General features: G+C 40.0%; 1 protein-coding gene across 1 annotated transcript in view; it reads right to left on the reverse strand.

The window, feature by feature from the left end:
• Positions 1-4,484: 4,484 nt before the first annotated feature.
• Positions 4,485-13,767, reverse strand: part of LOC142651695 (serpin B6-like) — a 43,892-nt gene continuing 34,609 nt past the window's right edge. The window contains exon 8 of the mRNA XM_075826702.1: positions 4,485-4,913. Within this exon, the coding sequence (XP_075682817.1) occupies positions 4,509-4,913 (405 nt within the window). The 3' untranslated portion in view covers positions 4,485-4,508. The remainder of the gene's footprint in view (positions 4,914-13,767) is intronic.

The following is a 13,767-nucleotide window of genomic DNA, read 5'->3' on the forward strand; positions in this document are numbered from 1 at the left end:
TTTTACATCAGTATTTGGAAGCCAAAACCAGGATTGGAAAATAAAAAGAGAGAAGTATAGTGGAAAGATTTGCACCTCTTTTGTATTTTGGACCCATTCCTGGTTTTGGCTTACAAATACTGATGCAAAATACTGACCAGAATACTGTGAGGGTATGTGCACACACACTAATTACGTCCGTAATTGACGGACGTATTTCGGCCGCAAGTCCCGGACCGAACTCAGTGCAGGGAGCCGGGCTCCTAGCATCATACATATGTACGATGCTAGGAGCCCCTGCCTCTCCGTGGAACTACTGTCCCGTACTGAAAACATGATTACAGTACGGGACAGTTGTCCTGCAGCGAGGCAGGGACTCCTAGCGTCGTATATAACTATGATGCTAGGAGCCCGGCTCCCTGCACTGTGTTCAGTCCGGTACTTGTGGCCGAAATACGTCCGTAAATTACGGACGTAATTAGTGTGTGTGCACATACCCTGACGGTGTGAAAGAGAGCTTAGACTTACACACTTTATTCTCCAGTGCTCACGTGGTCATCAAGTACCTCTATTTGTTAAAAATAAAATTTGAGTTTTGTTGCCATATTCTGAGAGTCATAACTTTTTTATTTTTCCGTTGATTTAGCGGTTTTAGGGCTTATTTATTGCGGGACGAGCTGTAGTTTCTATTGGTACCATTTTGGGGTACATGAGACTTTTTGATCACTCTTTATTTAATTTTGTGTGGGAGATGAACTGACCACCAAACAGCAATTCTGACGTTTTGAATTTTTTTATTTTTTTACGGTGTTCACAGTGCGGACTAAATATATTGTAATAGTTCAGACTTTTACGGATGTGTCGATACCAGTTATGTTAATTTTAAATTTATGTGGATCCTGGAATTAGCACAGACTAGGAAACTATTACTTTAGGGGTGGTTAGGGCGCTTCAAGGAAGGGCAACTATATTCAGAATTGGTGTAGTTAGGCTATGTTTACACATTCAGACATTCAGGATCTATCGTATACTTGTTTTTATGAAAAACGTGATTCTGAGCATAATAGATACTAGAGCATTGCTTATCAACCACTTGGCGATATCCGCCGTATATGCACAGAAGATGTCACAGGGGGAAGTATGAAGGGGCCTCAGGAGCTGAGCCCACTTGCAGACTGTATGTTACATCTGACACCCTGCTCTAGCAGCCGGGATCAGGGACAATTCCGATTTCGAGCATTTAACCACTTAAGTGCCATGGTCAATAGCAACCACGGCATCTAAGCAATTAGACAGAGTTGAGCCCCCTCAATTAGCCCTATACCCACCTGGTGACTCAATCGCGGGGTGCTGATGGGTTTATCGTGGCAGCCGGGTGACCTAGTCTGCCATCTTAGTATTCTTACTAGGGGTTAAGCCAGATGTGGTGGATTTACCACAGCAATTTTCAGTCCAGTACAAGTGGGTGGCGGAAAAATCTGCACTAAACGCAGAGCATGCTGTGTAACTGTGTAAAGGCCCATTTACACCGGCCGATAAGCGTCTGGTACAGCGAGCACCGATCAACGAGACATTGGTGATCGGCGCTCGTTTGCTCCTGTCACACGGAGCCATAGATGGGGACGAGCGGTCGTTACTCCGATCGCTCGTCCCCATCAATTATTATCATGTCGGCAGCGCGTCTCCCTGTTTACACAGGGAGATGTTCTCCCGACAACGATAATATTTCACTTTTTTAAAACGATGCGACCAGCTGATGATCAAGCGTTTACACAGGACAATTATCAGCAACGAGTGTTATACGAACACTTGTCTGCCCGATAACCGTCCAGTGTAAAACCCCCGTAAGCCCTTAATAGGATAACGCTCAGAGGACAATACATTGCAATACAGAAGTATTGCAGTATATTGTCCAAACGATCGCATGTTCAAATTAAGTGCCCTTGTGGGACTAAACAAATGTAAAAAGATGTTTAATAAAGTTTTCAAGAATTTATAAAAAAATTTTTTTAAAAAAGTACTTTCCACATTTTTTGTAAAATAATGTAAACAATATAAAAATAAGCATAATTGGTATCGCCGCATCTGTAATGATCTGAACTATTAAAATATAACATTATTTGTCCCACAAGGTGAACGCTGAAAAAAAATGCTAGAATTGCTCCACCTCCCCAAAAAAAGGAATAAAAAGTGATCAAAAGTTCCACAAAAGTTGCATGGTACCAATAAAAACTACTTCTCGCCCCATAAAAACAAGCCCTCACTCCATTCCATTAAGGGAAAAATAAAAATGTTATTGTTCTCAGAATATGGAGACACAAAAAAAAATTCATTTTTTTTACAAAGTGTTTTTATTTTGCAAAAGTAATAAACAAATATATAAAGTTGGTATCACCGTAATCGTACTGACCCGCAGAATAAAGTTAACATGTCATTTATACCTTACAGTGAATGCCGTAAAATCAGAACAAAAATAGAAGATTTGCTGTGGTTTTTTTTTTAATTTCAACCTCACAAAAAAAAAAATTTTACATTTTCAGTTCATTATATAGTATCTTAAATTGTGCCCTTAATATAGAAGTACTGATTCGGCTATATCGACGAAAAATAAAAAAGTTATGGCTCTTGGAAGGCGGGGATGAAAATATTAAAATAAAAAAAACAAAAAACTGCCTGCAGCGCCAAGAGGTTAATCAATAGTACAATTCATTAGTGTAGGTTCACTATAATAAAATGTGCACTGAACCAATCGATATGATCTTTAGGCTGGGTTCACACGACCTATTTTCAGACGTAATCGAGGCGTATTATGCCTCGTTTTACGTCTGAAAATAGGGCTACAATACGTCGGCAAACATCTGCCCATTCATTTGAATGGGTTTGCCGACGTACTGTGCAGACGACCTGTTATTTACGCGTCGTCGTTTGACAGCTGTCAAACGATGACGCGTAAAAATACAGCCCGGTCAAAAGAAGTGCAGGACACTTCTTTGGACGTTTTTGGAGCTGTTTTCTCATAGACTCCAATGAAAACAGCTCCAAAAACGGACGTAAAAAACGCCGCGAAAACGGCGCGAAAAACGCCGCAAAAAATGCGAGTTGGTCAAAAAACGTCTGAAAAGCAGGGTCTGTTTTCAGTTGAAAACAGCTCTGGATTTTCAGACGTTTTTGGTCACTACGTGTGCACATACCCTTAAAATGACACATTAAATGTATGTTAGGGCCTGTTCACATCAGCGTTTGCCTTCCGTTTCGGCTTTCTGTTCATCTGTTCCATCAGAGGAATCGTTTCCGTTTGCCTTACCATTAATTTCAATGGTATTTTTTTGCTTTCAGTTTGTTCCAGTTTGCGTCCGTTCCTACAGGTTTCCGTTTTTTTTTCACTGAACATATGAGCGGAAATCCCAAAAGGAAGGCAAATGCTGATGTGAACAGGCCCTTAAATGGCGTAAGTTATACAATAATTTCAAACAATGATACAAAAAACAAGTGTCATATGTCGTAAATGGAGTGAATATTTAAGAAAACATACACGTAGTAAACATAATAGCAATACGTGCAAACAAAATAGTTTATTAATATTTTTATCTTAATAATGAATTATAGTATATTGATAGAATAATAATAATAATAATAATATTGCTATATTGAATTTGCAAGCTACATATTCTCTTTAAAGAGGCTCTGTCACCAGATTTTGCAACCCCTATCTGCTATTGCAGCAGATAGGCGCTGCAATGTAGATTACAGTAACGTTTTTATTTTTAAAAAACGAGCATTTTTGGCCAAGATATGACCATTTTTGTATTTATGCAAATGAGGCTTGCAAAAGTCCAAGTGGGCGTGTTTAAAGTAAAAGTGCAAGTGGGCGTGTATTATGTGCGTACATCGGGGCGTTTTTACTACTTTTACTAGCTGGGCGTTCTGACGAGAAGTATCATCCACTTCTCTTCAGAACGCCCAGCTTCTGGCAGATCACGCTGTGACGTCACTTCCCCAGGTCCTGCATCGTGTCAGACGAGCGAGGACCCATCGGCACCAGAGGCTACAGATGATTCTGCAGCAGCATCAGTGTTTGCAGGTAAGTAGCTACATCGACTTACCTGCAAACGCCGATGCTGCTGCAGAATCATCTGTAGCCTCTGGTGCCGATGTGTCCTCGCTCGTCTGACACGATGCAGGACCTGTGAGTGATGTCACAGCGTGATCTGCCAGAAGCTGGGCGTTCTGAAGAGAAGTGGATGATACTTCTCGTCAGAACGCCCAGCTAGTAAAAGAAGTAAAAACGCCCCGATGTACGCACATAATACACGCCCAGTTGTACTTTTACTTTTAAACACGCCCAGTTGTACTTTTGCAAGCCTCATTTGCATAAATACAAAAATGGTCATATCTTGGCCAAAAATGCTCGTTTTTTAAAAATAAAAACGTTACTGTAATCTACATTGCAGCGCCGATCTGCTGCAATAGCAGATAGGGGTTGCAAAATCTGGTGACAGAGCCTCTTTAAGTGATTATTTTGCAATATTCTATGGGGAGGAAAATTTTCCAAGGAAAAGTATGGTATTTGTCTTGTTATGTTTTATAAGAAACAGAAAAGGGTGATCTCCGTGGAATTTCTCCACAATAGGGAGCATTCTGTTCATCATAATGGCGGCTGTAGCTGCAGCGGCCTCTGTTCCTTCTTCATTAATTTCCACAAATGCTTTGTGAAATATCTCTGACACATAAAAGTTGCCTTTATCGGATATCCCTGTGAGATCAGCTTTATCTGCATTGAAAAGGTCACCAAGTCCCATTTCAGTGAGGTATGATTTCAGGTCGTAGTTCTCCTCAAGAAGAATGCGCGGAAGATAAATCTCCACTTCAGTTTTGTCCATCATGTCAGCATTGGTCCAGTCTTTCAGCTTCTCATAGCTCAGTTCCTTTTCAAGCTAGTTGTTTTTGAGACAAAAATTAGTAAATACAAGCATCTTTGTGGAATATTATCATAACACATTCTTCCTTATATATGTTAGTTTTCCTTCACATCTGCGTCAGGATTTCGTTCATGGGTTCCGTTAGACCTTTCCATCAAGGCTACCCATGAACGGAAAGACAAACGGAAACCATAGCTTCCGTCTGCATTACCATTGATTTCAATGGTAGTGCTTCTGTTGCAAATGGTTTTTGTTTGTCTCCTTTCAGTAAGGTTTCCTTTTTTTTTTCAGAAACAATAGCACAGTCGACTACGCTATTGTTTCCGCCCAAAAAACTGAAACCTTACGGAACGGAGACAAACGGAAACCATTTGCAACAGAAGCACTACCATTGAAATCAATGGTAATGCAGACGGAAGCTTTGGTTTCCGTTTGCCTTTCCATTCCAGGGTTCCTCCGACAGAAAGGTCTAACGGAACCCATGAACGGTGGCACTGATGTGAACACACCCTTATAACTGTAATGGACATTACAGATTTTTATTTATACAGGGTACTGATGAGCCCAATAAAACTTAGAATTTTCAGAAAAGTTATTTTTTGTACAGTTTCCCAGGTGGATCGTGATAGCCTGGGATTTGAGCGAAGGGAACAGGTAAGAGTGCTTCCAATCCAGGACACCCCTTGTCTCTTCTCCTGCACCACACTATTACCCGGAGCGGACAGCATCACCAGTCAGAATACGGTGATGCCTGATCCAATCAGATGGCTATCTTAACCTGTTAGTGTCTGGCAATACGCCTTTTTACAGTGGTCACTAACGGGCTTTATTCTGATGCAGTAGCCTTTTTACGGCGCATCATCAGAATAAATATGCGCTGCTGGGAGCAGTTAAAGCTCCCTGTTCTCAGCTATCGAAAGTAGCTGAGGGCTGGGAGCAGAACTGCTCGAGCAGACTGGATTGAAATCAACATCGATCCCACCCATTTAACCCTTTAGATGCGGCGGTCAATAGCAACCGCCGCATCTGAGTGGTTTTAGAGAGAGGGAGCACCCTCTCTCACCCCATCGGCACACCCGTGAAGAGATTGCGTGGTGCCGATGGTTTCTATGGCAGCCGGGGCCTAACATAGGCCCTAAGGTCTGCCTGTAGTGAATGCCTGTTAGGTCTAACAGATGACTTTCAGTTTTACACTGACAGGCAATAATACACTGCAATACACAAGTATTGCAGTGTATTATAAAAGCGATCAAATGATCGCATAGTGCAGTCCCATAGTGGGACTAAAAAAAGGTAAAGAAAAGTTTAAGAAAGTTAATAATAAATAAAGAAATAAAAAACCCAAGTTAAAAAAATTAAAAACTTTTCCCCTTACAAAATGCTTTATTATGGAAAAATAAAAAAGTTACGCATATTTGGTATCGCTGCGTCTCTAACGACCCTAACTATAAAATTATTACATTATTTAACCTGCACGGCGTACATCGTAAAAAAATAAAATAAAAAACTATGTTGACGCAAAAAATAAAAAAAGTTCTAGCTCATTGAATGAGACCATTGAAAAATTAAAAAAATAGCTTGGTCATTAAGGCCTAAAATAGGCAGGTCACTAAGGGGTTAATAATACTACTGGAGTGTAGTTGCTTTTCATACCAATGTAGTAATCACCCTGATTGTTAATATAGATCAGATAATTATTAAATATGTCCTCTGGAGGAGATACACTTTATCTGAATCCAATTAGATAATAATAATATTATCATCATTATGTTAATTCCATAATATTAGGTTGAGTTATATTAAAGTATTTTATTCTAGTAAATATATATTTAAATATTTATATCAACATTCTAATTTCCTCATGTTTTCATATGACTTTATACAAGTTCAAGAGTTCTTCAGGACCTAGAATATTCTATATTTAAAAGCTGTCATTTTAACAGTGACCTGTATGTGGCAGTGTTTACCCAAATGAATATATAAAATAGTTCTCTAAATATAATAGTAATGGTTAGCCCAAACATAACAAAGTGATAAAAAAAAATATTTTAGATGCTAATTTGGTCTATTTATCAAGCATGGTGTCGCATTGCATGTAAATAGTCACATACACATAAGGACAAAGTGGTTAGGTTCTTATATTTAACCTACCGTCCTGTTTTTCCTGCACAGAGACAAAAGAGCTGAAATAGGACACTAGGGTAAGAATTTTTATCTTACAGAAAAAAAAGAAAAGTACCCATTGCAAAACATTTTTAAAGCTCTGCCCACAATATACAGGAGACATATATACAGACATATATATACAGACTATATACAGACATATGACAGGCCTTTAACCCCTTCCTTCTTTAGCCACTTTTGACCTTCCTGACAGAGCCTCATTTTTCAAATCTGACATGTGTCACTTTATGTGGTAATAACTCCGGAATGCTTTCACTTATCCAAGCGATTCTGAGACTGTTTTCTCGTGACACATTGCACTTTAAGTTACTAGCAAAATTTGCTCGATATGTTCAGTATTTAATTGTGAAAAACACCAAAAATTAGCGAAAAATTGCAAAAATTAGCATTTTTCTCAATTTAAATGTATCTGCTTGTAAGACAGGCAGTTATACCACACAACATTGTTGCTAATTAACATCACCCATATGTCTACTTTAGATTGGCATCGTTTTTTGAACATTCTTTTATTTTTCTATGACATCACAAGGCTTAGAATTTTAGCAGCAATTTCTCACATTTTCAAGAAAATTTCAAAAGGCCATTTTTACAGGGGCCAGTTCAGTTGTGAAGTGGTTTTGAGGGCCTTATATATTAGAAACTCACAAAAAGTCACCCCATTTTAAAAACTTCACCCTCAAAGTATTCAAAACAGCATTTAGAAAATGTCTTAACCCTTTACACATTTCACAGGAATTAAAGCAAAGTAGAGGTGAAATGTAAAAATTTCATATTTTTTTGCAGAAAGAAATTTTTAATACAATTTTTTTTATAACACAGAAGGTTTTACCAGAGAAATGCAACTCAATATTTGTTGCCCAGTTTTTGCAGTTTTAGGAAATATCCCACATGTGGCCGTAGCGTGCTACTGGAATGAAGCACCGGCTTCAGAAGCAAAGGAACACCTAGGGGATTTTGGGGCCTTATTTTTGTTAGAATATATTTTAGGCACCATGTCAGGTTTGAAGGGCTCTTGCAGTGCCAAAACAGTAAAAATCCCCAAAAAGTGACCCCATCTGGGAAACTAGACACCTCAAGGAAATTATCTAGGGGTGTAGTGAGCATTTTGACCGCACAGGTTTTTTACAGAAATTATTGAAAGTAGGCCGTGAAAATTAAAATCAACATTTCTTCAAAGAGAAGTCCACAAGGACTAAAGGAGAAAAATCACATTTGTAAAGCAATTTCTCCCGAGTAAAACAATACCCCACATGTGGTAATAAATGGATATTTGGACACACGGCAGGGCTTAGAAGGGAAAGAGCGCCATTTGGCTTTTGGAGCTCAAATTTAGCAGGAATGGTTTGAGAGGCCATGTCACATTTACAAAGCCCCTGAGGGGACAAAACAGTGGAAACCCCCCACAAGTGACCCCATTTCGGAAACTACACCCATTGAGGAAATTATCTAGGGGTATAGTGAGCGTTTTGACCCCACAGATTTTTTGCATAAATTATTGGAAGTAGGCTGTGAAAATGATAATCTAAATTTTTTCAAAGAAAATGTAGGTTTAGCTAATTTTTTCTCATTTCCACAAGGACTGAAGGAGAAAAAGCACCGTAAAATTGGTAAAGCAATTTCTCCCGAGTAAAACAATACCCCACATGTGGTAATAAACGGATGTTTGGACACACGGCAGGGCTTAGAAATGAAAGAGTGCCATTAGGCTTTTGGAGTTCACATTTAGCAGGAATGGTTTGCGGAGGCCATGTCACATTTACAAAGCCCCTGAGGGGACAAAACAGTGGAAACCCCCAACAATTGACCGCATTTTGGAAACTACACCCATTGAGGAAATTATCTAGGGGTATAGTGAGTGTTTTGACTCCACAGGTTTTTTGCATAAATTATTGGAAGTAGGCCCTGAAAATGACAATCTAAATTTTTTCAAAGAAAATGTAGGTTTAGCTAATTTTTTCTCATTTCCACAAGGACTGAAGGAGAAAAAGCACCGTAAAATTTGTAAAGCAATTTCTCCCGAGTAAAACAATGCCCCACATGTGGTAATAAACGGATGTTTGGACACACGGCAGGGCTTAGAAGGGATGGAGTGCCATTTGGCTTTTGGAGTCCACATTTAGCAGGAATGGTTTGCGGAGGCCATGTCACATTTACGAAGCCCCTGAGGGGACAAAACAGTGGAAACCCCCCACAAGTGACCCCATTTTGGAGACTACACCCATTGAGGAAATTAGCTAGGGGTATAGTGAGCGATTTGACCCCACAGTTTTTTTGCAGAAATTATTGGAAGTAGGCCCTGAAAATAATAATCTACATTTTTTCAAAAAAAATTTAGGTTTAGCTAATTTTTTCTCATTTCCAGAAGGACTGAAGGAGAAAAAGCACCACAAAATTTGTAAAGCAATTTCTCCCGAGTAAAACAATACCCCACATGTGGTAATAAACGGCTGTTTGGACACACGTCAGGGCTTAGAAGGGAAAGAGCACTATTTGGCTTTTTGAGATCACATTTAGCAGGAATGGTTTGCGGAGGCCAGGTCACATTTGCAAAGCCCCTGAGGGGACAAAACAATGAAAACGCCCAAAAAGGGACTCCATTTAGGAAACTACACCTCTTTAGGAATTCATCTAGGGGTGTAGTAAGCATTTTGACCCCACAGATGTTTCATAGAATTTATTAGAATTAGGCAGTGAAAATAAAAACAGTCCTTTTTCTTCAATAAGACGTAGCTTTAGCGCAAATTTTTTCTTTTTCTCAACAAATAAAGAAAAAAAAGAACCCAACATTTGTAAAGCAATTTCTCCCGAGTACGGCAATACCCCATATGTGGTCATAAACTGCTGTTTGGGCAAACAGCAGGGCTCAGAAGGGAAGGACCGCCATTTGGAGTGCAGATGTTGCTGGATTGGTTTCTGGGCGCCTGTGGGCCCAAAACAGTGGAAACCCCCCAGAAGTGACCCCATTTTGGAAACTACACCCCTCAATGCATTTACCAAGGGGTGTAGTAAGCATTTTAACCCTGCAGGTGTTTTGTAGAAATTAGTGTTCACTCGATGTTGCAGAGTGAAAAAGGGATTTTTTTTCCATAGATATGCCAATATGTGGTGCCCGGCTTGTGCCACCATAACAAGACAGCTCTCTAATTATTATGCGGTGTTTCCCGGTTTTAGAAACACCCTACATGTGGCCCTAATCTTTTGCCTGGACATATGACACGGCTCAGGAGTGAAGAGTACCATGCGGAGTGGAGGCCTAATTTGGCGATTTACAAAGTATTGGTTCACAACTGCAGAGGCTCAGATGTGAAATAATAAAAAGAAACCCCTGAGAAGTGACCCCATTATGGAAACTGCACCCCTCAAGGCATTTATTAAGGGGTGTAGTGAGCTTTTCCATAAATGAATGCACTGCGGATGGTGCAAATTAAAAATTTATATTTTTCCCTAGATATGCCATTCAGTGGCAAATATGTCATGCCAAGCTTATGACGCTGGAGACACACACCCCAAAAATTGTTAAAAGGGTTCTCCCGGGTATGATGATGCCATATATGTTGAAGGAAACTGCTGTTTGGGCACGCTGTAGGGTTCAGAGCCGAGGGAGAGCTTTTGGAGAGCGGATTTTGCTTGGTACTATATTTGTTTGAGTATTACTGGTGTTTCCATTTATAATGTGGGGGTACATGTAAGCGGGGCGGAGTATATAAGGGGCATAGTCAGGTGGTATAAAAAAAAAAAAAAAATCCATAGATGTGTGTTACACTGTGAAGCAATCCTTTCTGCACAGGCCGGTGTCGCACTGATAAATGGTGTCATTTCTTATCCCCCTTTTGGTCCACACTCCGCACCTTTGTAGTTTGGGGAATTTTGCTGGGAAAGTGTTGTCCTGGTATAATACGGGCACCGTCGCTTCCAGCGGATATGTTTGGGCTCTCCCCTTCCTGGTTCCCTAATTTTAGGTCCTTGATAAATCGCCTCTTGAAACAGAAGAAATGTTCCCCTCGGGCACAACTGCATATTTTTTTATTTCCTGACTTATTGGAGCCATAACTAATTTTATTTTTCATAGACGTAGCGGTATGAGGGCTGGTTTGTTGCGGGACGAGCTGTAGTTATTATTGGTACCATTTTGGGGTACATGCAACTTTTTGATCACCTTTTATCCTATTTTTTGGGATGCCAGGTAAACAAAAAAATGCAATTCTGGCACAGCTTTTTTCGTTTTTTTTATACAGCGTTCACCATGCGTTATAAATTACATGTTAACTTTATTCTGCGGGTCAGTGCGATTCCGGCAATACCTATTTTATAGGACTTTTTTATGTTTTACAACTTTTTGCACAATAAAATAACTTTTGTAAAAAGAATGTATTTTTTCTGTCGCCAAGTTGTGAGAACCATAACTTTTTAATTTTTTTGTCGACGGAGGTGTATGAGGGCTTGTTTTTTGCGGGACGAGCTATAGTTTTTATAGGTACCATTTTTGGATACGTGCGACTTTTTGATCACTTTTTATTCTAATATTTGTAGGGCAAAGTGACCAAATAACAGAAACTCTGGTAAAGTTTTTGACGTTTTTTTTTTACGCTGTTCACCGCGTGCAATAAATAATATTATATTTTGATACCTCAGGTCGTTACGGTCGTGGTGATACCAAATACATATGGTTTATTATTATTTTTCAATAATAAAGGACTTGATAAGAGTAAAAGGGGGATTGTGTTTTATTTGATTACTTGAAACTTTTATTGTTTTCAAACTTTTATTTTTTGCACTTTTTTTTACACTTTTTTTTACACTTTTTCTCTAGTCCCACTAGGGGACTTGAAGGTCCAACGGTCAGATTTTTTTTTTTATAATACATTGCACTACCTATGTAGTGCAATGTATTAGATCTGTCAGTCATTCACTGACAGCAAGCCGATTAGGCTTCGCCTCCCGGCGGGGCCTAAATCGGCTTCCGTAATGGCAGAGCAGGAGACCATTGTGTCTCCTGATGTCATAACAGCAGTCACCAGTCCTGATTGCCTGACAGGGCTGGCGATCTGCTAGTAACCGCTACGATGCAGCAATCGCTTTCGATTGCTGCATCGAAGGGGTTAATGGCAGGGATCGGAGCTAGCTCCGTTTCCTGCTGTTACAGGTGGATGTCAGCTGTAACATACAGCTGACTTCCACCGCTGATGACGCCGGATCAGCTCCTGACCCGGCGCCATCTTGCCGGCAGCTACGGAAGCCGATCAGGCTCCGCCGCCGGGCGGATCTTGACCGGCTTCGGTGCTAGGCAGACCGGGAGGCCAGTATTAGGCCTCCGGTTGCCATTGCAGCTACCGGAACCCCGGCAATTTCATTGCTGGGGCTCCGATGAGCTGCAAACACCTTAAGTGCAGCGATCGCGTTTGAGCGCCTCACTTAAGGGGTTAATGGCGGGTTAATGGCCGTGACAGTCGGATGTCAGCTGTAAGATACAGCTGAGATCCGACGATGATGGCACCGGCTCAGCTTCTGAGCCGGTGCCAAACATTTGGCGTAAATATACGACATTTTGCGGGAAGCACTGGCTTTCCATGACGTATATTTACGGCAAATGTCGGGAAGGGGTTAATAATTTAATCTCTCTTGTTGTATCAATTTTTATAACAAGTTCAATTTCCCCAGTACTGGATTCACAATTTAGGCACAGAAAGCATGCCGCCGTGGAAGTGGCCGAAAATTCCCACCAAGACTTGCAACAAGATCCACGTGTGTTACATCAAGATTTTGCTTGGATTTTGGTGAGGATATAGAAGCGGAGTTTACTCTTAGCAATGAATGAAATCCACAGTTAAAATCTTCGGCATTTCCACAACAGATAGATGATGCTGCGTATTTTAAATTCGCAACATGCCTAGAATCCACTACGGATTTTTTATGCTGTGAGAATGGGGTTTCTTAAATAATAATAATAATAATAATAATAATAATAATTGTCTTTATTGTTTGGTTCATTTTGTAGGCCTCAAACAACTGTCTACAAGGCTTCGGTCACATCGGTGTTGTAGGGTCCGTTAGGAGCTTCTGTTGCAGAATCCACCAATAACAATGGAAACCATAACGGAAACACAACAAAAGCCATTAAAGTCAATGGATTCCATCAGTTTATTTTCGTTTTAATGTTCCTATGACGGAATAGAGAAACTGAAATATCAACGCAAATGTGAACATATCCTAAGGTCCACAATTCAAATTATTTAGGTTTTGGCATTGTTGTGAAAACCGTTATTTTGGACCCAGAGATTTTACTGATCATAAAGGATAACGTACATTTTCTGTCACCTCATTTAATTTTTATTTTTTTTAGGTTTTTCCTTGGTACTGGCATTTGAGTCATTGCGTTTTTCAATAGTAGGAGACTGCATAAGGGCTCATGCACACGAGTATATTAGGAGTTAGCACCTATAGACTTTTATGTGGTCCTACTGTAGCTCTGTATGCCTGTAAATTATTTTTTTTCAGATGCCATATGAATCCAACAGAAAAAAAATGGCGTGCTCCATAGGGCTCAGTATATACAGAGGTATTCTACCATAGAAGCATTTCTTTACGGGAGAATAACCCCATAATATGGCGCTATAAAGCGCACCATACAACAGCACACAGAGTGCCTAATGCTTCATAATATGGCACTAAAGGGTCTCGGTGTGAC

The sequence above is a fragment of the Rhinoderma darwinii genome, chromosome 5 (genome assembly GCF_050947455.1).
Source record: "Rhinoderma darwinii isolate aRhiDar2 chromosome 5, aRhiDar2.hap1, whole genome shotgun sequence".
Classification (NCBI taxonomy): domain Eukaryota; kingdom Metazoa; phylum Chordata; class Amphibia; order Anura; family Rhinodermatidae; genus Rhinoderma; species Rhinoderma darwinii.